This window comes from Antennarius striatus, chromosome 13 (assembly GCF_040054535.1).
Source record: "Antennarius striatus isolate MH-2024 chromosome 13, ASM4005453v1, whole genome shotgun sequence".
Lineage (NCBI taxonomy): Eukaryota > Metazoa > Chordata > Actinopteri > Lophiiformes > Antennariidae > Antennarius > Antennarius striatus.
The window spans coordinates 4,742,739-4,767,318 of NC_090788.1; the positions used below are offsets into that span (position 1 = coordinate 4,742,739).

Genomic DNA, 24,580 nt, shown 5'->3' on the forward strand with positions numbered 1-24,580 from the left:
ATGAAGTTGTCATTAAATTGTGCTCATGTGTCTCAATATCTTATCTATAAACACAAAAAGCTCTGTTTTCTCATCCAGAATTTGAATTGATAATAGACGAGTGAAGAAGCAGTCACCTCGGACAATGAGCTGGCTCTGGTGTTCCACGGCGGCGGCCTGGTTGCGTGCGATGCAGGTGTAGTTTCCGTTGTGCATCAGCGTGAGGTTGGAGATGCGCAGGGAGCTGGTGAAGTCTATGTTGTCTATGGTGACGCCCAGGCTGGCTGGGATTGGCCGGCCATCCTTTTGCCAGGTGATGAAGACAGGTTGGTCCCCTGACATGACCACGCAAGGGATGAAGACTCGCTGACCGATGGAAAATCGAGGGAACTCAAATGGGTGGATGGTGGGTGGGACTGGAAAAGAGACACGTAAATATATTTTACATTTCACGTTCAAGCTCAACAACCGAATGCCACATTTCATGTGCATATAAAAAAATAACAGGCTTACACACAGCACGGTTGAGCTACTTTATAAAACATTATCATTAGCCACAATTCTCTCGTTATCACCTCGTTCATGTTATTATTACACAAGCTACTGTAATTTTGCAGGAATGAGAGTAATATTTTATTACCTCTCCCAGCATGGAGCGGCTGAATTCCCTCTCAAAACAACATGCATATAACATTCTCTCTCAATCTTTCCAGCTCTCTGGGGACACTGTAGCCATCGTGAGAACCAGATGCTTTGGAAAATTAATGATTTAAAATAGCATTGGAATAAGCGGCACTTCAGCGCTTATTTAATTCACAACAAAATAGGCATAATAGGCTCCTGGGGATTCCCTCTCGGCAGCGGTGGAATGCTAAGCAGACGAGAGGCAAATTAGCCGAGGCGGAATGGCAGCAGAGTTTTGTCTACGATGTGTGATTTCCCCCTCGCACACTCCTTAGCACGTCAAGACCCGCCACAGACAGAGAGAGAGAGAGAGACATAGACAGACACAGAGAGCGGAGGGGGGTTTACCCCACACGACATTTCAAATTATGCAGCGTCATTGAAGAGAGGGAGCCATCTAAGGTTATCATCAGCTCAGCTCAGCACCGCTGCATATTCAGATGAGCCCCAGATAAACTGGCTGCATGATGGAGATGCTGGTTTTGCTATCAGTGTTGTGAGTGTGTCTGTGTTTTTTTTTCCCTTTTTGCAACTTGTGATATTCAAATATACCTCTGCAAATCTGTTTTTTTCTGCAACAAGGAGAGGGAGATACTAAAGTGATGCTTTCACGTATCTTTTAAAATGTGACGTACAATACATACGCCTGTTGGTGTGCAGACTGATGGTGTTTTAGAGATAAATGAGGGAGTAGCCATGAATGCACTCAGTAAAAGCTGACACATGTTTAGTGTTTGGGAAAATAACAAACTGGGATCTATAGCATATTTGAGATTGATAATAATCATAGACAACCCATGATTCCACAGGTGATTCTATGCTGAGCTCTCTCTTACCTTTCACAGTAACATAGACGCTCTGGTGCGTGGACAGCTGAGGCTGCACCAGCACATTACATGTGTACTCTCCTTCATCCACATCCTTCTGCACATCGAACAGCTTCAGGGTGCCGTTGTTCTCGAAGGCCCGTTGGCGGTGGTTGTATGGCAGCAAATTGGAGTCCTTGTACCACTTGATGGAGTAGTACGGGTAGCCAATGACACGGCAGTGAATATACATATCCCGGCCAGCGATGGCAGTGAGGTTTTTCATTGGTCTGATGCTGGCAGGCCCTTGAAGGATACATTGGAGAGACAACTCTCTTAAAATGATTTTGAGGCAGGGGGTGGTATAAACGATAGCTGCGTTGTGTTGTGTGTGTTTCTCAAGGCATTACAACGTTTACATGCCTTGATTCATTCTGATAGGAGCGATTCAAAGTGGTTTTAGATCGTAGTCACTCAACGAAAGACATCCAAGCAACTCAGTACCATAAATCAGACACGTCACGTCCTTCTTCCTTCCTAACAAACATGCTTTTTGCCTTATCAGAACCAGGGATTTGTGTCCTTCTGTTTCAGCTGGTAGCAAATATTATCTTTTGCTCCCACCTCTTTGGTGCCAACTGTGATTGCCTTCGACAGGCATTAGAGTAGAATGTTCCCTTTTAGCCACTCATGAAGCTATTATCAAAACCATTACTCATGTCGCTGGCTTTCACGCACACTTGTGAAAAACCAACAAAATAACCAATAGGCTTCTATAGCTCAGTGTCTATAAGGGAAATGGACTATTAGGCTTCTCTTTAAAGCACTTTAGAAGACAGTTTAACTAGGCTCTGTAGTGTACTTTGAGCAACAAGCATGTCCTGGGTTGCTACTCTCTTTAGCATGATTAAGGAGCCAACGATCTGAGAAACAGTCATTACACTTTCTCCACCGTGGCACCTTTGGAGATTTATCTTCATCGCTTGGCGGCGTCCGGCATCAGTGGACCATCGCTTCAGGGCAAGAAGATCACGCTTTTTAGTCTTACAACTTGCAAGAATGAGCACGGTCAAATTAAACCAATCAGTGTACAAAATGTAATTTCCCTCACTACAGTAGTGAAGCACTAATAACCTCACACTAAGCTCAGAAAGCTTGAGTGCTCCAGTGATATGGTTACGTGGCAACAGCTATCCAGCCAACCCTGTCCATGTGGAGAGCAGATAAACCACATTTTAGCTAAAGCTAAATCACCCCTACAATGACCCAATATAAAGCAATCAGCATGTGTTGGGTAGGAAGACAGGAAGTAGAAACCGTGCTAATACCAGAGGCTGATGACAGGAGGTGCAACAACAAGAGAAGCATCCTCCTCCAAAGCTACAAAAGCAAATTCGCTTCACAAACGTAGTCGGATATTCTTTGAATATGTCCGCCCTATGGCGCCCTAAAACAAAGCCAATCAAAAGTATTTAAGAAAACAGAATAAATCAAGACATGCTGATGTGTGTATGTGATGATGTGTTGGAAGAGTTGATCTGACAAGCACCTCTTACGTTTATTCGCGCCTGGTAGGAGACTGTCCCGGCCGAGTTGTTGCAGATGCAGCGGTACACCCCTCCGTCCGGCACCTGGGTCTGGCTGATGTTCAGGTGGCTTACCACGTGGCCCTCGCTGTTGGTGTAGTAGGAGATGCGGTGGCGGCTATCTCGTACCACGGGCTCGTCGTCCAGCGTCCACGTCACTCGGGGTTCAGGCGTGCCTTTCACCGTGCACGACAGTGACACAAACTCGTTGATGTTGTAAACTTTTTCGCTGAATGAAACCAGAATCTTCGGGGTGCCATCTGAGCAGTGGAAGGAGATACAGTCAGTTCCTTAAAAATAGAAATGTTACCCGGACAAATCAGAGGGATCGATGAGAAATCCCACCTTCCAGTATGACTTGAACGAAGTCCTGGGCAGACATCTTGCCGTGTCTGGCGAAGCACTGATAGGCGCCCCCGTCGCTCTTGGCCATACCAGCCATGACCAGATTCTCCCTGTTTTGGCCCGTCATGCGAACGCTGTTACTCGGGTAGATGAGCTCCCCGTTGCGGTACCAGGAGAGCTGGTACTCCTCAGAGCCAGTCACGCCACACGACAAAGAAACCTGACTTCCCACGCTGCCTTTCACCTTCCGTGGACTGACCGCCACCTTCAGGGGTTCTACAGAGGTAAGAGTTGGTTTGAATATTACATTTCCCCTAAAAATACTCAACAATCGGGGGGTTTGTCCGAGCTATGACGCGTTATACCAATGATTACATTCAAGCCCACTAACCCATGGGCACTGACCTTTCACTAGCAGCCTGCCAACCACCTCCGCATTGCCATATCCATTCCACACCTCGCACACATACGTCCCCGTGTCTGTGGGCTGCGCTCTCTCTATCAGCAGGCCTGTCACGCTCTGTCTGAACCGGGTGTCGGGCTCCAGCGGTCGGTTGTCCTTCAGCCAGCGGTATTTGGGTGCCGGGTGACCCGAGGCCTTGCAGGGCAACTCCACTCTGTGAGACGCCATCACCTCACGACGCTCGAAGCTGTCCAGGATGTGGGGAGCTGAGTTGGTGGGGTCTATTGGGGGGTACAGAAAGGAAGAAGTTTTTTAGTTGCTTTTTGATTTCATATCAACAACTTCCAATCTAACTTGTCATAAATATCAAACACATTGAAATGAATATTTTACTCATCACCATTCTGGAAAAGGAATGTCTCAAATACTTAACACGTGCGTCTAATGATTCATGATGTACGAGAGATTTCATCAGACAGGTGTTTTGACTTCATAACTGCTTAAGTTAAAGTAATAAATACATTAATAAACCCTGTATAGCTGTCATTAAAAGGCATATGTGCCTTTGCCTATTTATAAATTTTAGTGAATAAAAAATACCCAATAAAAACTAAAGATGATTTTTCACAGCAGATGCATCAAAAAAAGGCAAAAATAAAGGAGCAGAGCAGAAATATTGTGACTTTTAGTCTATGTTTGGTCCAAACCCTTAAAACTGTGGATCCCTTCACACTAAAGGCATCCACTGAAATTTCATGAGGACCCTCCTTGCTGGGTTAAAGTCTTTTTACACCTGGTTTAGATTTAAAAGCTGGAGACTCTAAACATCTACTCTGACAGGTTGAGTAGTGCTCTGACTGATGTGTAGAATGATGGAGTGTCCCTTTGTGGATTAAGCAAAGGAAGTACATTCTGTCCTAAAGCCCCCACCCATCCACCCTCCATCACTGTTGGTACTGATCTCATGACCTTCATCACATGTCATCCTCTCTTTAGTTCATGTGTTTGTTCCTGTCACTCTCCGATCAATTCAAATTATCTAGATCAATCTCTACAAGGACAAATTTATTTCCATATGCTCCTCTGTCAGTTTGCACACGTTGATTTTTGAAATCAGCCAAAAAAAAAAAAAATTCTACTACAGAAAACTTACTTATCCTGGTGTCATTTATTCATTTTCATTTAATCAAATACAAATTCCTTTACTTCTTAAATAAATTAGATGTGATTCCTTTTACTGATTTTGAATTGTCCAGCCATTTGACACCCCATTTTGACATTTCCTCCTACCTGAGACGATGAGGCGGGCGCTATTGCTCTGGCGGGTCTCTCCTGTGTATCGATGGCGTGTCATACACCTGTAGTTGTACAGCCCGTCCTCCATTTGCACATCCAGGATATACAGGGCTCCCGTGGATGTGATGAGAAACCGTGACACTGAAAGAAATAAGTGAAAGCCAGTGAGCCACTGCACATTATCATTGTGTAAGAGTAATTTCAAGCAATTACATCACAGATCTTAATGAATTTATGAAATAAAAACTTCTGCCTGCACGCCAAACACCACCAAAACTTGCCACCTCATATGACCAGTAACTACAGAGTAACGCCTCTGATCTAGATCTGGAATAAAATCAGTGAACACAATCAGCGCAATCCTGAAAATGCCCAACCCGAATAACCCACATTCTGTAAAAATTTAATGTGCAGAACTTGAACACACTGACGAATTAAAGGGATAAACACAGGATGTGATTTTTTTTCTGGATTTCATTAAAGGATGTTATATTTTATAGCTAATATGTTACAGTCATACAGTGCCAGGCAGCAGACTGTGTATATTCATTCTTATGCAGGGGGAATCACTACCTTAAGCATTCTAAAAGAAGAAAATAGAGAGAATCCCATTTTGAAGTCTCTTAGCAAATATTTGCAAGTCAAGTGAGGAACGCAGCTCTGTGTGATTGTAGTCGCCAAACATCTGCTGCAGCCCATTTAGCTCAGCACGGCTCTGAGGCACTGTGACAAGACTGTGTTGTGTAGCGGTGTAACACAGCTCGTTATCATGTAGCTCATCGCTCTCTTCTCTCTCTCCAGAGGGGAATTCTCTCTCTCTCTCTCTCTCTGCTCCAGACTAAAGCGCAGGAAGCCCGGGATCACAGAGAGCTTTGATAAGGCATGGGTGTGCAGGTCGTATGTGCTAATATCATGCTGATGTTATGCTAATTTCTCGTGAACAGACTGAAGTAGAAAGAGGTAGTCCGTGTTCATGAGGAGCGACGTGCACTGTAGCCGGTGGGCTGCTGGGGTATTCCATGTGACTGATGATGGAGAAGACTCTGTGATGGAGATCAAACAGGGTCGCCGTATGTTGAGGGACTCTGGGAATATTCATAAAGATAACATAATGTGGATGTAAAGAGAGTTTAATTACTCTGATTTACTAATTTCAGGACAGTTTAACACAGATTAACTTCGCTGCTATGGGCTCTTAAAATAATGGAAAGAAAGAAATCACTGTTACTTTAGGAAACAAACACAAAACAAGATAAATCCCTGCTGATATTTGCAGAAAATAAACATCTTTTAGTTACAGTGATTATTGATTACAGTAATAGTCCAAAATAGGGAGAAGAATCAGAAAGAAATGGGGGGAGGAAATGTAGAGCAAAGAGGAATCCACAGAGGATGGATGTGAGGATACTATTGTAAGCTGAAGATGACCTAGATAGTGACAGACCATAGTTCTGATATGCTGGCAGACAGGAGTGGTAGTATTAGGGCTGATTAATCAATTAACTTGAAGCGTTGATTAACTGTATGGATTGCACCGATAGGTATTGCATCACAATGCTGAGAGACAAAATAGCATCGCAAGAAAACGAGAAATGACCAGAAAATCACAGAAAGTGGTAAAAGTTTGGGTTTATTTTCAAACTAAAACAAAGCGATGAATCAAACTTTTAAAGTTCCACCATGTTGATGCAAAATTCACACAAAGAGCAGGTAACATTGACGTAAGTATGGAACATACTGGTAAATCAGTCGGATTGCTGACGGAGAAGAAGGTATGAAAACAATAACTGTATTTAAAGCCAGTCAGTTATGACACAGCACAGTCTGAATGCAGTGACTGAAAATACAATTCTACAATCAGGAACTGAAATGATTTCATGTCATTATTATGATTAACACACACACACACACACACACACACACACACACACACACACACACACACACACACACACACACACACACACACACACACACACACACACACAGGAGGGTGAGCCTTACCATAGTACAGAAATGTACATGAGCCAGTCTTCTATATTTATAGTTATTTTTTGCTGCTGACCTGTGAATGAGCAACTACTTGTTCTCTGACTGTTACTTTTATACATTTGCTTTATTTTTTTAATGAGGTAAAACTATTTCTGCTCTGATCTGTTTACTTGATTAACCACTGTTACAATCAGCAGAACACTGCAGCCACAGGTAGATCCTTAGCGTGTCAGTTGCCCTTTATCACATGAATAACTACGGAAACTAGCTTTACCATGTTATTTTATCAAATGTGAATTTTGCTGGTGGTGAGAAAAGTTTTGTTCTCAATGTAGGGCACAATTCAGAGAAAGCAAATGTGAAACATGTCTGTATCGCGTTTGCGAGGTACCTCTATGAATGAGGAGCTTTTATTCGAGCAGACTCGCTGTCACTATGACAAAAAAGCTAAGGGTAGGAGAGAAGTATGCCCCACTTAGGATGCATCTTACAACACATGCACGCATGCACACCCGCACACACACCTAATAAAATGGGGTTCTAAATAATCAATAATATGACTGGGAGCAGTCATAATATTAACGCTCATAACAGGGTTAACGCTGCAGTTTCCAACTGCATTAAACGAAATACTCTAAATTCTGAAAGACGAGATGCCTAAATCATGTAAAAAAACTAAGAGTTTTAATGTGAGTTTATTCCACTAACAGCATTGCACCAACACCAACAGGAGGCAAATTAAAAAGTCAATAAAACGTTATTTAAGAACCCTGATATAGAGAGTAGAAGGTTGTTATTAATTTAAAAACACATCCAAGGCCATTGTATTTGATTGTGTTTTTGGTTCTTGGTTGGAATCTATTCCATTTTTCTCAGAGCCAAATCACGTTCAGTACCAACAAACAGAATTAATGTCTTATTTGGAGCCGGGGGCTGCAGAACTGTATTATATGTGCATGTCCTTGTAATCTGAGGGCATTCTTGTTTATTCTCATTCCACTGCAGTCATCTCAAATCCCACTGGTTTGTGCGTCTGCATATTAAATTTTTTGTATGTGTGTGTGTGTGTGTGTGTCTGTGAATGCATGTGTTTCTACCCGTGTGCCTCCAGTGGGTGTGAATGTGTTTATGCAGCATACAGCTGCATGGAGGAATGGTCAATAATAACGATCGAAGGCACTCCACTATGCTTTTCCCTGCTTCTCTCTGCTCTCCCCGCTGAATACTAACCTCTTAAGAAACAGCCTCCACTGTTTTGCTGTGTGTGTTAACATGCTAGACATATAAGCATGTGCCGACACCTGGGTGTATTAGTATATATTTCTAAAACGATGGCTCTGCTTCATCCCAGGTGGTGAGTTGGACTATCAGTCGTCTCCTCTTCGCTTCCTGTGCCCACCCAGCTGCTTTGGCATCGATGGCGCCGAAAACACAAGTCCCTTTCTGTGGATTCACCCTCAATAGCTTTAATTAATCCCCCATATAAGCCACGCCGAGCCTGCAAGTAGGCTTGGTTCATTCAAATTGTGTTGCCTTGTGTTTGTTTGTCTTGCACAAAAAAACAGTGAAAAAGAATGGCACATTGAGACAGTGGTGAGTTGTAGGAGTTACAGAAAGAGTTGCCCTGGTTGCCTGAGTTGTTTCAATATTCTGTAATTGAGACACGAGGAGAAGAAAGATGAGATGGGAGGAGGGAAAGAAGAGATAGAGCGAGCGAGCCAGAGAGAGAGAAATAAAAGATCAAGAGGGAAGAGCACCTCTGGGATGCAACCACTCTCTGTCATCTAAAATGACTTACAAATTAGCTTACAGCTACATGCTCCCAGTGAAGGGGGGAAAAAATGACACAACTTTCATATGCTAATTCAGATCATGGCTAGGCAGAGCAATTATCACTAAAAAACCTTGAGCCCTGTCGGTCTGACAGATCTCAGCAGGAACCCTGTAGCTCTGTCTGTCTTCTTCCCATCGAGTTACTAAATTGCTGAACTCAATGCAGCAGACTTGGACTATCTTAAAGACTAAAAAGAATGTTAAAATCTTTTAGGACGTTTACATTTACAACCTCCTTTGTTAGGGAAAATGCAAGACAAACTGTGTCTGATGACCCTGAACAACCTGGAATCCGGTCACTCTGAAAAACGTTAAATTGTCCGAATGATCAAACACATGAGTCCGGATGCCACTTATGCTAAACCCGTAGCATTAGCTAAACAATGCAGATAAGAAGTGCTTCCTCATCACTCTGCTGGCAGCGTCCCCACTGAGCAACTGTTTTGGAGTGAATGAACAATTGGTGTGAGTTTCCCTGGAGACCAACAGTGTCACTGTAACCTTGGACCTGCAAAACCATAAGGCCTGAAAAGAAAAAGTTCAAAATTTGTCATCTAAGGACCCAGATGCTCCACAAAGAAATAAAAAAATAAAAACTTGAATATGAGTAAATTGATATGAAAATTGCCAGATATAAAATATTTTACAAACTGAACAGAAGAAACGGATTATTAGATGCAGATCTTTTGGACCCTTAATAGAATGTGTGAAACCTTTTCTCCACCATTATTTGAGATGTAGATAAAATATTCGAAGGAGAATCCATTAGGAGACAATACAAAAAAACAAAATATGGCAAAAAACAAGACAAAAAGATGAACCAGAAATGATATCCAGAGCTAGATCCATAATCAAATCCCAAATCTCTTACATTCTGTAAGTGTGCCATATGAGACGCCATATTGCTTCCTCATATAAAAATGTCACCGTCGCCAGAATTGCCGATGTAGTCTGCGAGTAATAATGAGTTGATGATGAGCGCACGAGGGCTCGTGTTGTAATTAGGCCCGTTCACAATTATTGGCAGAGTGACTCCACTTTGATCAGGCTGGGATAAGCGTCTCTATGGAGAGGGGGATCCCACCAATTTAAAGCCCCTCTAATAAAAAACATTTGTCATTCTTACAGGAGGAACACTGACAGCTGCTGGGGTTGCCATAGCAACACACCATTAGCTTAGCAAGCAATATTCCCAGTACTGTAAATGGTGAAAAGATGGAAACATAGAACACTTAGTGTCCAGTCAACATTTTGCTGTTTAGACAGAATAAAATGACAAAAGAAGAGATTTAATCCTCGTCATAGTAATGATTAATTATTAAATCTAACTATAAATTATTACCTTTCTGCTTTTCTATGTAATGACTTTACTCTTCTCTAAATTCTTGTTGTTCTTCATGGGGTTCCTTGCATCTCAAAGCAGAGCGCATTGAATGTTTGTTGTATGTTGGTGCTTTCTGCAAAGACCCAGAAGATAGAACTAAGATTTGGGTTACAATGTGTATGCAAAACAACTTCATGTGTGTGTCCTGTTCATTTCAGACAGCTCATCAAAGGGACCTCCGTTTAACATCAAAACAATTATTTAATATTTAATTTAATCTGTTAGTGGACTACAAATTAACATGCAAACAATTCTGATAATAGATTAAATCATTACCCCCAGCTATATACTAAGTAAAAATGACAAGCTTTATTCCAGTCTCTTCAATTTAAGGAATTATTTACTGCTTATCTTTGTCTTCACGATATTAAAATGAATAAATTAGACTTTTATGTCGAAGAGATCAAGACTCTCTCCATCCCATATAAAGACTGGAACAGAGTGAGTGCCCATAAGAATGTAGAAAGACATAAAACCAAGCACAGGTTCTTATTTTTCATTACACCTGGACAAGTTTAAAGCAGCATGTCTGGGTTTACCCCCAGACATATCTGTTTTACACCCAGATCTGTTTGAGTTGACTCACATTAGAGGGCTGAGCATTTTCGCTGCTGTTCCTAATCATCGGCAGCATCCCTCTGCTCATTAACTAGACACACACTAGCCCGGGGCTAACGGCCTCGTATGTCAACCACAGATAAAGATGTCATCTTCTGCTTGACTGAATAAACCGCTATTAAACCTAAATGCAAATGGGCGTTGAACGATATTCAAATCGAGAGGCAACAGGGAAGCTTAAACCCTGAGGCGCTTGGCCTCAACGGTGCCCCACATTCCTCTGTCATGTTAAAAAAGAGAACAATTCTACATACTCTCTGTCTACAGCGATGTTCTACATGACATAGAAGATCGAGAAATGAGATATACGAATAACCAATGATACATGAGGGTTTAGATGTATGTCGGCTTAAAGCAGCAGTTCATCCCCAAATCCAAAATAAATATTTTGTCCCTTTAAGCTGTAGTTGTATTTAACCATCTAGAATGTTTCAGCACGTTTGGTGTGAGGAGTTTTGAATGCTGGAGAGGACTTTATTTTAACGTAATGAACCCTTCGAAGTTGAATCTTTTTCTGTATGAATGTGAAAAAAGGAATCTTGCATCGTTATATGGTTACGAGGGAAGCTGCGGTACACGTTGATCCAATATGGTGATCCAACCTTTCCAAGGATTTCAAAAACACTGCTAATCTCACAACGATCATTTTTATGGAAAAAATCTGGCAGACAGTGACTACTATGACAGATTGTCTCTATTTTGAGGCAGTGAGAACTTTTTTTTCTTCTCCTTCCAGACAAATGTTTGTCGGCTGAAGTCAAAACTGAGGAGGGAAATCTCCATCACAATAGCTTCCAAATGTGTGTGTGTGTTTTTATCTACTGTGTGTGTGTGTGTGTGTGTGTGTGTGTGGCTGCATGTGAGGCGTAATTAGCTGGTGCTGGAGTGTAGTTATTATACCCCTGATGGCTGGGTGTTTACAATGCTATCATTGGCCTCTCTCTGGCCAACAGTAAATGAGCAAGTGTTGCGCCTCAATTGTATAATCATGAATATTCATCTCTTGGCCTGTGAGAACCTCTGAGTGTGTGATGCACTGGCAGGCATGAAGGAACCCATTACGATCCACTCAATCACAATCTCTCACTTTGTCTAATAAGTCAAGCAGACAACGATTCTATTATTGCCAAAACCCAAACAAACAGACTTTTTCTGAAGGGCAGAGGAAGAGATGGATCTCTTCGTACATGTGTATATGTATATACATACAGTATACTGAAGCTTCATGACAGCTCATGAGAAACTTGAATGTTGTTTGTTTCACCTGGAGATGAGAAGGATTAACTCAAAAGTCCCTGAGACACACCTTAAAAAATCATGTTTGTGAACGAATAAGAAGAGTTTCCACATATAATGTGGTTTTCATGCAAATGTGCACATCTCAGCAGGAAAGTTAATTACATCTTCTAAGTGAGAACAAGACAATCCTAAAGGCCTTCCAAACTGAGTGTAAAATAGTTGCTCCCGTGGTGTCATTCCCTTGAGACTTCATTGCACCACATTCCCACTTTTGGAAAAGGACTTAAATACAGTCCTCATTGGTGTTTCATGGAAATTTGTGGTGGCAAGTGGAGCAGGCGACGCTGCTCTGTGAGTAAAGCAGAGGGGGCACGAGGAGGATTAGATAATCAAACAGTTTGCCACTTTAAATAATCTCTGGCTCCTCTGGGGGAGGTGAGACTTAAAGCCGGAGCCCTTCTGATTTAATTGTCTGATTTCCCCATCATTACGGTTGAGGGCCTCAGTAATTCAGGCTTATTAAATATTCAGGAGCCACAGTTGAGGAGGGGAGGGAAGGAGGGAGCTGTGGGAGTAAAGATGAAGGTACAGAAGAGTGAGAGGAAGAGAGTGGGAGGAAGATGAGACGTATGTGTGCCGCTTTATGCAGGCATTGAAATAGATATTGTTTGATCCCTGCTGTTGTCATAAAAAAGCATGCAATGGGAACAGTTTTGCAGTTAATTGTTGGTCACTAAGAGGATAGAAAAAACCCAATACACACACTGTTAAACAATTTCCTCTCTACCTGACTGAGAACGCAATTGTTTGTGAATCAGTCTGATATTTTGGTGTGGATAAAACTATTCAGCAAGGACACAACAGGCGAAAAGTAAAAACCACTTTGACATGCTGTGAGAATTAAGTACACAAACAAACAGACTGCAGATCACATCACAGTGATAGTGCAAATGGGGTAAAGAGACAGAGCGGTAATCAGTTCCCCTGTCTGACCGTGACCCAGAGCTGCAGCGTCCAATCACAGCACTGTAGAAATTACATCATCTTCAACGCGTCAAGGTAATTTGACTAACTTCCATTAAAGTTCAGCTGGTTTTAATAACAGAGGTAGAAGCTCATCATGTCTCTCTGAGCTTGGGGAACTTGTATTAAGAAGAAATAATGGCTCAAAATTCACCTTAGAATGAAACATCATTGTTTGTAAAATTGAATGCATGAATACAGATAAGAATTTTTCAGTACTGTCATGAAAAACTTTGACTATCTTATCTCAAAAAATAAAATAAAATAAAATACTAAATTAGACACTGGAGACAAAAAAATAACTTAATTACACTATTACTGTATACTGGAATTTTTACAGATACTGACATTTTAAAATGTGGATGACTGGTACACATTTTTATTTTAAGACACCAAATTATCAATTTTTTCAAATGAGAAAAATAATTTCCAACCAATCAAAACTAATTTACAAATATCTGAGCCATGGATATCAGCAATATTTTTTTCACTGCTATGAAAAACAAGAATAAGTATAAGTAAGTCATTTTTTTAAAGGATTCTAACAGTGAAAATTTAAATGTTCTCTTTCAAATTTGATCCAGATATAATAATAACATATCTATAACTCATTTAAAAATAATACATATTTACATCAATTGCCATCATCTTTACAATAGTAAGAGTGAATGTGACCATTTTGACAAGTTTTAAACTTTTTGATACATAAAATGTGATTCTGACAAATTCTAGATAAGATGCATAATAATTATCAAGATTATTAACTTCACTAAAGTCTATTACATATATCATGCATGTCATCTGAAATAATTTCGTTGCAGAATTACATTTATAACTGTTACATTGCCCAAATGCAGATATCTATATCTGCTTTGTTAATACCAATAAATCAAATACGGGAACCTTCTTCATGGTGATACACAACATCAAATTTGCAGAAGGTAGAGCCAACAGCTAACAGTCAGCCTGGAATTAGAGCATTTTATAAATGTAAATACAGTGTAGAGATCAGAATAAAAATAAGACTAAGAAATGCTTAACAATTTATGTAACAACATCTATGTGGATCTTTTTGAACCAAGCAAAAACTCAATGTGACGTCGTACATTGTTTTATGTAGAATGTTTCAAAACTGTTTGTCAGTTCTGTCATTGCCAGTTGATTGTATTTGAATGATAGATCTGAGAAGGTGAGGATATTGATCACTACATCTTTATCCTGAGTGGATACTTACTAAGAACCTGACAATCATCCGAGGTTTGGTTCATTTATCCTTTCTTTAGCAAAGAAGCCCCATTCAAGTTTTAACCTACAAAGCAGCCATGCCCTAAAATACAACTTGATTTATTGCATTTTATAATCCAAATGTACCATTAGAAAAACATGCTCTATCAATGAAGATTTGAAACAAGTACAAATACAGTGTTTTCTGTAACACCTGTTGGATATTTCTATAGATGTAAACTGACAAATAGTTTCTGACAGGAAAACATTATTAAATATATTACTAATACTCTCCATAACCAAGGAGAGGAAGATGTAAGAACGGTTCCTCCAAGTAGCTGTCCATCCATCAGCAGGACTACCTTTCAACAAACTTCCTTGTGAAGGTTTCACAATATGTCATAGCGATTATTATAGTGTTTGATTACAAGATTATCTCAGGTTTGTTTTTATTATTCCACAATATTTATGACCAAGCTACATAGATTTAGATGACGGCACACCAATAAGATCTACAGCACATCTGTGAAATATATATTTAAGGGGTTTCAGAAAGGAGACAGGTGGATAATTTTCTGTTACTTGTCAATTTTTCCTCATTTTCATGTTTGAAAAATGCAATTAAACATCATACTAACTAAACTAAAAGACACATTAAATATTGATATACTAAAACTAAACACACAACATGTCAGCCATATGGGTCATCTTTAACGACCTGACTCCACACACCGTTTATCCTGTGTACATCTGCCCTGGTTTACAGGATGACTTCACTACCATGTAATCAAATTCACACGGAAGCCTCTGCCTTTTCCTACAATGGTCCAAAATCATCAGGAAAATATATCCCCTTCAATTTCAACTCCAACCCCCTCTCCTCCTTCATCCCCTGCGTTGCTGTCCCCTCCGTGTCCTCGCGTTTCATCTCTTGCCTTTTCCTTTCGTGCCACCCCCCCCCCCCTCTCCCTGCAGAGCATTAGCTTGCAGTGGTCAGGCCGCTTGACAGCTGCTCCACCTGAAGAATATCAATCAATGTTGCTGTGGAGACAGAACCAGGCTCTGCTCATTTGTTTCCCAACCTCCTTTTTTCTCGCAAGTTGCTTTTCATGAACTGGTGTTTGCTAGATTCTCTGATGTATTAATGTCTCACTGAAGTCACACAAAGGCTACAATACGTGGGTATTATTTAAGCTCAATGGGACAAGACTTCAACACCTATTTCTGCTAATTTATTTGAGGTCTGAGTAATTGAGTCTTGGAGGCAAACCTCAAGACGCCTCAGACTTTCTCTCCAGATGAGCCGGGCAGACAGGCGTGGGATGAGAGTGTCTATCACTGCCAACACATGACAGAAGAGTGAGCACTGTACAAATCATGTTTCTCAATATAGGACCACACTCAAATTGCTGCTAATCACCATTAATGACTCCTCCGTCCATTCATGCGTGAAAAACCTTAAGATGAAGTAACTACAAAAACACAACTCTCTTAAAAAGAAAAAGAACAATTCATCTTAGACCAGTCATATAATTCCTTGTAGCTGTTGCAATCCGCCTTTCCATACAGCACAAACTCCCACTTTGAGTAGGAACCAAAACATGCCGCCAACACCGCTAATATACATAATAGTGAGCAGCGAAATGACTCCCGGCAGACCAATCAACGCTGGTACCAGTGCCAGGGCCCGCCAACGGAGGGTTAAGTAAATATTGGCCGAAGCAGCTGCTCTCAGAGTACCATCGTCTGCCCATGTTCCTGCTTGGTCCCAGTCTGGTATAAATCACACACAGCAATTAGTGCCACACTGTCCCCCCGCCCTCGTTAAACAGCTCTGCCTGATGAGGAAGCCCATAAAGATACCAGCCTGCACGGATAGAGGAAGGAGGGATGTATGGATGGATGAGCACGTATGAGAAGAATGGATGGATGCTTAGCCAGTGATTTGATTCAAAGTTAAACAGTGTGATGATTGTATGTCCTGCGCTCTGGTTCAACTAAAATCAGCTTCACCCAAATATGCTCACAATACTAACATTCTGATGTCCTGAGTCGGGTCACATTGAACCACAAACGACCATCAGGTGTAGAGAAACCTGATGTTTAAATTAATACAGTTAACTTAAGGGTTTTGAGCTATGGTGGAATCACTTCCGTCAAATTCCTCCTCTGTGGAACACATCAACAAAGTGACATTTCCATCCTTAGAGCTACATCTGATCTGTGCCTGAGAAAAGTTGGCACACCCATCTTGAGGAGCGTATTCTGTAGCAATAGTTGGAAGATTTAGCAAATGTGTCCAACTGGCTACTCAGAAAAGAGAAATGAGCTTCTTATAGATCGAGCAGAGGCAAAAAGCAAAGGAGATAAAGATTCCTACTGTAGATCTGGCAGCTGTGATTCCTACATGTATTTTCTTGGCTGCAATAAACAGACCTGTAAAGGTGTGCAACTTCCATCAAAGAGGAGAGATATTGTCTGGCAAAAGATCAACTGTACAATTACAGCCCTGATGAGTGAGCAAGGACGGGTGCACTTTGTTTAGTAAAAACCTTTCAAATAAGTGTACTTAAAAAACCCCAAAAAAGATCAGATCAGAAAGCTTTTCTGAGACAGCAGTAGGAAACACCGATGTGGCCAAAGAGATGAACAAAGACAAACAGCTGCGACACTGAAATGAGTCATTTTCAATGGTACAAAATGTTTTTCAGTGAATGTAACATAACAATGTTGTAAAGAACAACGACCGTCACTGTGTTCCAAAACACAATGTTTCCACTATAAATAATGGCAATAAATGTTTCCGCAACTCATCAATAATTTTGTTTACTTATATGCAGGTGACATATGAAGTACGACTTAGCATAAAAAGGGCCTGATTGCAAACAATAATGCATCTAATAGCTTATTACCCAGCAGAAATAAACATAAAAACATTTTGTGTGCAGTTTTTGGCTTTCATGTAAAAGTGCAGTCTTTTCCTTGCAATGGATGTGTTTGAAAATCACAAGATGATGTGAATCTGAAAATGGATATCCACTCGGAAAGAGAAAAATAATGAGTGGAAATACTGGACCTCACTACCTCTTCCCTGTGTTGCTGTCTGTTTGCAGGAGAGTAGATAACAGATAACAGATAATACAACAGACTGTAGGGAAGCATTATAAACAAATGCTCGTTTTCTTTAAGTGCAACAAAAAGGAAAAGATAAGGTAAATTTATTACCCTGAAAAAAACAGATCATACATTTGGACAAATGCATCAAATTTGCACAAACTTCACAGGAAAGCACAAAATTGAATCTGTAATTTGCATTTAATTTGAAAATGAGAAAAATCTGTTTAGTACCTTGAGCGTGATCACATGCAGATTGCAGCCTTGAGCTGAGTCAAACGCATACAATCTCATTTTATAAATCATGCTGCAAAAAAAAAAGCGCTAAAAAAATGATCACAGCCTCTGATTTTTATCACTCATCAACTGCGATGTCCTGTGATCTAAAATACCCAATTAAACCTTCAATGTAATTTAGCTGACAGCTAAACAACAGCATCTGGAGAGAGCCGAAATAGCCATCAGCTCTTCAATTACCATATTGCTCTAAATTACCACAATCACCGGGGGAACATTTAACGTGCCACCACCCAGTGGAAAAAACAACAACTCTGCAAATAATGTCAGAATGAATGTAAATGATTTACATTCTGCTCTCTTTGTGAGTGTACTACCAGTTGCTGTTGTGTCCATGATAATTAGGAGGTAATAAAGACGTAATTGGGCACTGGGCGCATTGAGAGATGCTATAAGACAAACAGGCAGTGCTCAGGTACTAACAGACTTGTCAAAGGGATGATGCTCTATATGCAGACTCTCCACCACCACCTAACTGCCCCTCACAGACAAGAAGGCAGAAGAGAGGGGGATGAAGGAGGGGGAGGACTTATATGGATGAGGGGGATGGGGAAAATGGCTGGAGCAGGTGGAAAATGCTTGTTAGCGGTAGTGCTACCGGTGCAGTGAAAGCAACAAATAAAAGCTTCTCATTCAAAGAAAGCTTATTCTGTCCATACGTAGTCCCCCAGATATTCAGATATTCCTTTATACCATTTCTTTATTCCAACACGATTGCTTTATCCCTGATCTTTTTTTTCTCTTGTCTAGTCTTGCCATGTCTGCTGTGTGGTGCATGGAAAGATATGAACTATAGAAAAGAAGACAATTGTGCAAGAGCAATCTTTCTAAAATATGCCTACCCCCAAATTTTCCTTCTCTCTGTCTCTGTCAGACTGAGACAGTTTCTCCTGTTTAGGTGCATTGTGAGATAGAGAAAGAGGGAGAGAGAGGTGAGCTGGTTACTGTGGCAACCAGGAGAGTGACTCTTAGGCAATGGCATATAGGGAATGAGAGAGAGAGCAGTGGAGGGAGAGGAGGTGGAGAGAGGAGAGCACTGATGAAGGGATGTAGTAGATGGAGGGGAGGGTGGGGTAGAGGAGTGCAGGAGGCAGATCAGAGGGAGGTGTCAGTGTCTTACTGCGAACAGAGAGATTCACCCTCTTTTTCTACCCTGGCAGAAGAAAGGGAGGCAGAAACAAAAGGAACTGTCTTTTGAATGGTCGCTGCGCCGGATTGGACTGTCAGTGTTTCCTCCTAACAACCTCACTTAGCTTGCTGCTCCCACTCTCAAGACACTGCCTTACTCTGTACCTCTCTGTGTTTCCCTTTTAAAATATGCATAACATGCTATGTTAGGTAATCCTCAGATCAAAATATACCACTTATAACTGCTGGATTTGAGCAATGAAAATAATCAAAAATATACTTTAATATGATTAGAATTAGTCTTTTAAGCGTTATTATGACCGAGTTGACATTATAAAATGTCTGAATGAGAGGATAATTAAATTCAACAAATTATCACATCTGTTACACTAGATGTATCAAATGATTTCCAGCAATGAATCCTAACCAAAGTTCATGGTTATCCTTTTGCGTTGTCATTAAGTGACTAAGGTATGACAGGTAAGGCAGCAAAGTCTGCAAGAAATCCTGCAAACATTGTCAACCAAAGAGGTGAGGAGTCTATCAGCTATCTTGAAGATAAATTAGGATTTATTAGGCTTAGCGCGATGCAGCTGACCCGTATCACACCTGACCAGTATCACATCTGCATACAGATTTTGAGTCTCCCATTCCCTCCATCTCTCAACATACACTCGTTTAAACAGTGCAAATTACTCTTCATACTCGTTCCAGAGGCATTATGACTTTCCTGGCCTGTTGTGAAGACAAGAAGAGGATGATAGTAAATACCCTCCGACCTTCTGACAGGAGCCCACAGAGACACAGACTGCCACAAACAAACATAGCCATGGGGTAGTTGTAATGAATATGCCGCCCCCTATGGTGGGGATGACCTTATAAACAACCACAAACTGTCACTGTGGACAGGCCTGCTGGGAACTGCCCTCTGTGCAAGGGCAAATGGCCTGGAATTCACTGGACAGGACTGTTTAAACCCGCAAAAGAGAACCCAAAAGATGTGAGAGCATAGGATTCACCGCTGGGCAGCCAGGGATTATTATACATTTGTTTTTAATAATCAGTGAGAGATGCAACATTAACATCCAATCCTAAAACAGATTATATCTTTGCACACATCAAACATTTTCCCATTCATGACACAGCACATTACCAACCTGTTTGTTGTAGCTAGATCAAAAGTTCCATCAACGCAGCTGTGGCAAACACACTCCTACTGTGTCATGTAGCGCTTGACAAGTAAGTCAAGTGACTTACTGTAAGCGACTGCTTTTATAATAAAGACGAGCAACGCCTAAAAATCACTGTGATCCCAGTCAGGCGTTCTGAATCAAACAGCAGAGGAGAGACATCCTTGTGTTTCAAGGGGGGACTTTCATGTCACCATGAAGGAGACGGAGCGGAGGGTTAGAAGTCACGGCGCAGCATATGGCATCTTGAATTTTGGGCAATGAGAAGTGACAGGTTCCCTGAACATTTGGCAGGTGGTCGTGAATAGTTGGGCGTACGGGGAGAAAAGGGAGGTAAGGTGGGGGGAAAAAGGTGGAGGAGATGTGTGTGTGTGTGTGTGTGTGTGTTCCAGTGTGTGTGTGTGTGTGTGTGTGTTTTGGGTGGGAGGGGTAAGTGGGCAAGGTTGCTAAACAGTCCCATCTGTTCGTTTCCCGAGGCGCTACTCAGACAGTTAGCTACTGTCTTATGCAGATGAGGTGTTGCTGTCCTGGCTCCTTCCACTTATAGAGGATAAATAATGGTATAAATGTATAAATATATTTGAATAATGGGGAAACGAGGAGCAACAGGGTCAAGCTGCTTCAAAGGGAGCGCTTGGATTTTACTATGCAATGATCACAGCTCTCTCAGGATGTGTGAGTGCTGTAACTATGTCCTCATTAGGCTTTGCCTTCCTCTGGGCCTCAGCACCATCCCAAGAGAGAAATCTGCTTAACAGGGGTCCCTTAAACTCAATGAAAGGCTTTATATGAGCTACGAAGGTACAGCGAAATTTGAAGCAATGTTGATTATGTAGGTTGATATCAGCTGCAGGGGTGGTCCAGCCTGCTGTCAGCAGCAAAATTCCTACTTAGCTTTAAATACCAAGCACTGTACAATGACACAAAATCATATTTATGAAGGGCACTATTTTCTAAGGATGGTTATATTCTTAGAACTTTAGATGTTGGGTAGTTTACTATGTAGTTTTACTGTTTAGCTTTAGAGCAAAACCAGACAAAGTAACGCTAGGTAGGTTCAGATATCGATTTTTCTTTATGAAATTTTCAAAAATCTACACATTTACAGAATACAAAGTTATGTTAATATAAAATATTTAGATACTGCAGTCATGAAAACAATGAAAAAAGGCAAATGAAAAGTGCCAATGCAATTATTACCGTAATAATAGCAAGATATTGCTTTCTATGTGACTATACACGATGGCAACTGGTAAACTTCATTAGCACCTGCTATAGAAGCTATAGAGGCTTGTGCTACTTTTCCGTCCCTATGTCTCTCAGCATGTCTGCAGGCCCAGAAATTAAGTTTACAACCTACACTGTACTTTTCATTTTGAAAGGAGGGTTTTAAGGGATAAATGAATGAGATTCCTACATCACCCACGACTGTTCTCAGATAGACTCATGTCATGTATGTGCTCCCACTAAACGATCACGTATTCAAATGAGGATAAGGAGCTTTGGATGAAACGAGGGGGAGAGGAGTAGAGAAAAAAAAATGCTTGAAAAAAAGTGGAGGAAGGAAAGCAAAGCAAAGCCCGGACTGATTTGAATCTGGTAAACTGTCAGAGAGACGGATTACCTCACCAAATCCCTGTGGAAAATAGAAGCACGAGTTATTTACTAGCCTTACAACCAGCTGCAAACCATCTGTACTTAATTGTAAGACACAAACTTTATGAAGATCAAGTGGGGATTTGGACACAAAGCCTCTTACGCCACTGAATTGGTGTCCCTGCTTCGAGGGAGAGTATAGACCGGCACTCGAGACATGTCACATGTGGTTTACAGGACATGGACTCCACTGCTCTCTCCAATCTTTATTAGGACAGGAAATAAACGTTCAGACAGCAACCCTGAAGTGCAATACACAACAATGAATAGGAAAAACGACACTAAAAGAAAAATCATAACTCTCTAAACCCAGTGTCAACTCTGCACAATAAATCAACACGACAACTAATGACAACCATGACCAAGAAGCAGAAAACACACTGACTTTAACTTCCAATTGAAAAAAGAAGAACCTGCTGTCTAAATTTGGTAACTGGTTGGATTCACTGTTGAAGAAACAATGAGTGGCAATCTATGTCAGTCAGACTTACCGGTACCTTCCTTTTATAGATGTTCATGTTGTGTTTTCTATTTCCTGGTTTATGTTTTAGTTACTGTTATCTGCAGGATTTTTTTATTTGTTAGTGAGTTTTTTATTTTATTATTTACTTATTATTGCTTCTTTTCTATTTATTATTTGTTACTTTGTATTTATTTTTGTGATTTAAATTTAAGGCCCACCGTACGGTCATACAGCTCCATTTATGCAGACAGAAACTTTTCTAAAACAGACATGCAGCTTGATGTTACCAGCATCAAAACATTCAATCAACTTGATCCTGAATGACTTTTAACGTGACGCCATTCATTCGATCCCAATTAGTTACGTAAAAGTCCCGGCGACCCACACGAAGCCATACAAATCACGTGGAAGACAATACCGACACTGACCACAAGACGTAGGCCTGGTCCAGAGCCTGTGTGTGGCATTGTTTAATGTAGGTCGCTGTGCATTATGTTGTTCTTGGCAGCCATCTGAAGACAGGAGATAAGAGGTCCCGTCAAAGCCACTGAATGGCAGGTAGCCAGCTTAATCCTGTTTAATAAGATTTGGTCTGAATCTGGGGTGGGGCATGTTGGTGGGGTCACACGAGGAGCCTGTCGGGGTCAGACCGTGGCTTTGAAGGAGGCGTGCTCCCGAACACCGAAGCAGCACCTCTTTTCTTGTCCTCATCCCCAAATCCCTGAAATAAAGCCATATTATGGGGTTGCACACAATGCAATCAAACTTTGGTGCATCGCATTACAACCAACATAATGTTTCTATGTGTGTTACTGAATGGCAAAATAAGAAAGAAAAAAAAGTGTTTTTATCCAAAAGTACGTCACTTCTAAGAAACGTACAGACGGGTCACCCAGGAACAAATGTGGTGGGATGTAAGCCGCTGGACGCTTTAACTCATTTATTTTCTTCCACTGCGCTAATTCCTCCCGTCTCCATATGTTAAGGGGTGAAGAGGGAGGGGAAGTGTGAGCGCATATGTGTGTATGTGTTCGTGTGTGGGTGGGGGGGTGTCAGGGATTAGGTCTTCCTGTCTGGACATACGCCTTGTGTAATCACCACGAATAGGCGGGTCACCGTGGATCTCTGTCGAGGGTAGACCCTCCCCATCCCCCCAACGTCCACTAACTAACCACCTCTCTTAAATTAAATGTATTTTCATGTTTCAGATTTATTTTAGGGTTCCAGTATATTTGATTCCTGGTATTTATGAAAATCTAAAACGCTGCCGTGGGCAACCCAACCTGCATCGCAAAGACCTAAACTATTAAGTCATCTGTCTTCATCTGCCTGCAAATGAGAAAACCAACACATCTAAAGTAGATATCATCAGCTGTCAGCGAAAAAACACACCCAGTTCCACCAAGGTGCAGTTGTTTTATTCTTGGTCGCATCATAACTGGTAATAATCACCCCCCCCCACACACACACACACACACACCCCCAGGCCTCTACCTTCTCTCACCTCTCTTCATTAGCAGGTATAATCCCTGTTGGCCCATCTGCCAGAAGCCACAAAGCACAGAGCAAACAAGAGCAGAAGAAACCGACCATTATGGGGCCCATTTGAAAAGGTGGATTGATGACTCACGTGGACGTCGTGTTTGTTCAGGCCTCCCGCTAATGCGCTGCTATTTTCACACAGATAAGGAAGTATTTGAGCTGATTTTAGCTGATGGGCAGAGACAGCATCTCTCTCTAGGGGAGACAGGTGTGAGTGTCGCATCCATCCTAAAATACAGCTCTGATTATGAAGTAAATTACTGTTAATTTATCGAATCTAAACACAAAAATTATATTTACACAATCCCAATATTCAGTAACACTATGTCCTTTTACTTACAGCATTCATAGAGCCTTCATTAGATTTATGATGCTTTGTTTCATCGTTTCATGAAATATTCTCTTTCCACGTTCAGGAATCTATTGGTCAGGAATACAACAGAATTTTCCTAAGTGTGTTTTTCCTGTTCAGCTCATTTTCAATATGAATTTAGAAGCATCTCTGTAGCAACACAGGCTGGCTGACACAAAATGGCTGCCTGGGAGTGAAAGAGGCAGTAAGCCAGAGCAGCAGCAGCAGAAGCAGAAGCAGAAGCAGTCCATTTACAGCAAAGATTTTTACCAGCATCATTCTTTCCTCACATTTTTTTGGGAGACAAATGACAAATTTTCCATAAACCACCACTCGATTGCCCACCCTGCATCATGAAAAGACATTTACGGGCGTGCAGTGTGACCCCCGGGCTGCCCGAGCGGGATTATATTGTGGAGATGTAAT

General features: G+C 41.2%; 1 protein-coding gene across 2 annotated transcripts in view; it reads right to left on the reverse strand.

Annotated features, from left to right (window-relative positions):
• The window catches only part of LOC137605952 (cell adhesion molecule DSCAM-like), a 68,810-nt gene that overhangs the window by 15,974 nt on the left and 28,256 nt on the right, over nt 1-24,580 (reverse strand). For both annotated transcript variants that reach the window (XM_068330919.1, XM_068330917.1), the window contains exons 4-9: nt 5,094-5,240; nt 3,806-4,084; nt 3,401-3,676; nt 3,019-3,315; nt 1,500-1,775; nt 117-395 (exon numbers count right to left, since the gene is read on the reverse strand). In XM_068330919.1, coding sequence (XP_068187020.1) covers nt 117-395; nt 1,500-1,775; nt 3,019-3,315; nt 3,401-3,676; nt 3,806-4,084; nt 5,094-5,240 — 1,554 coding nt within the window. The remainder of the gene's footprint in view (nt 1-116; nt 396-1,499; nt 1,776-3,018; nt 3,316-3,400; nt 3,677-3,805; nt 4,085-5,093; nt 5,241-24,580) is intronic.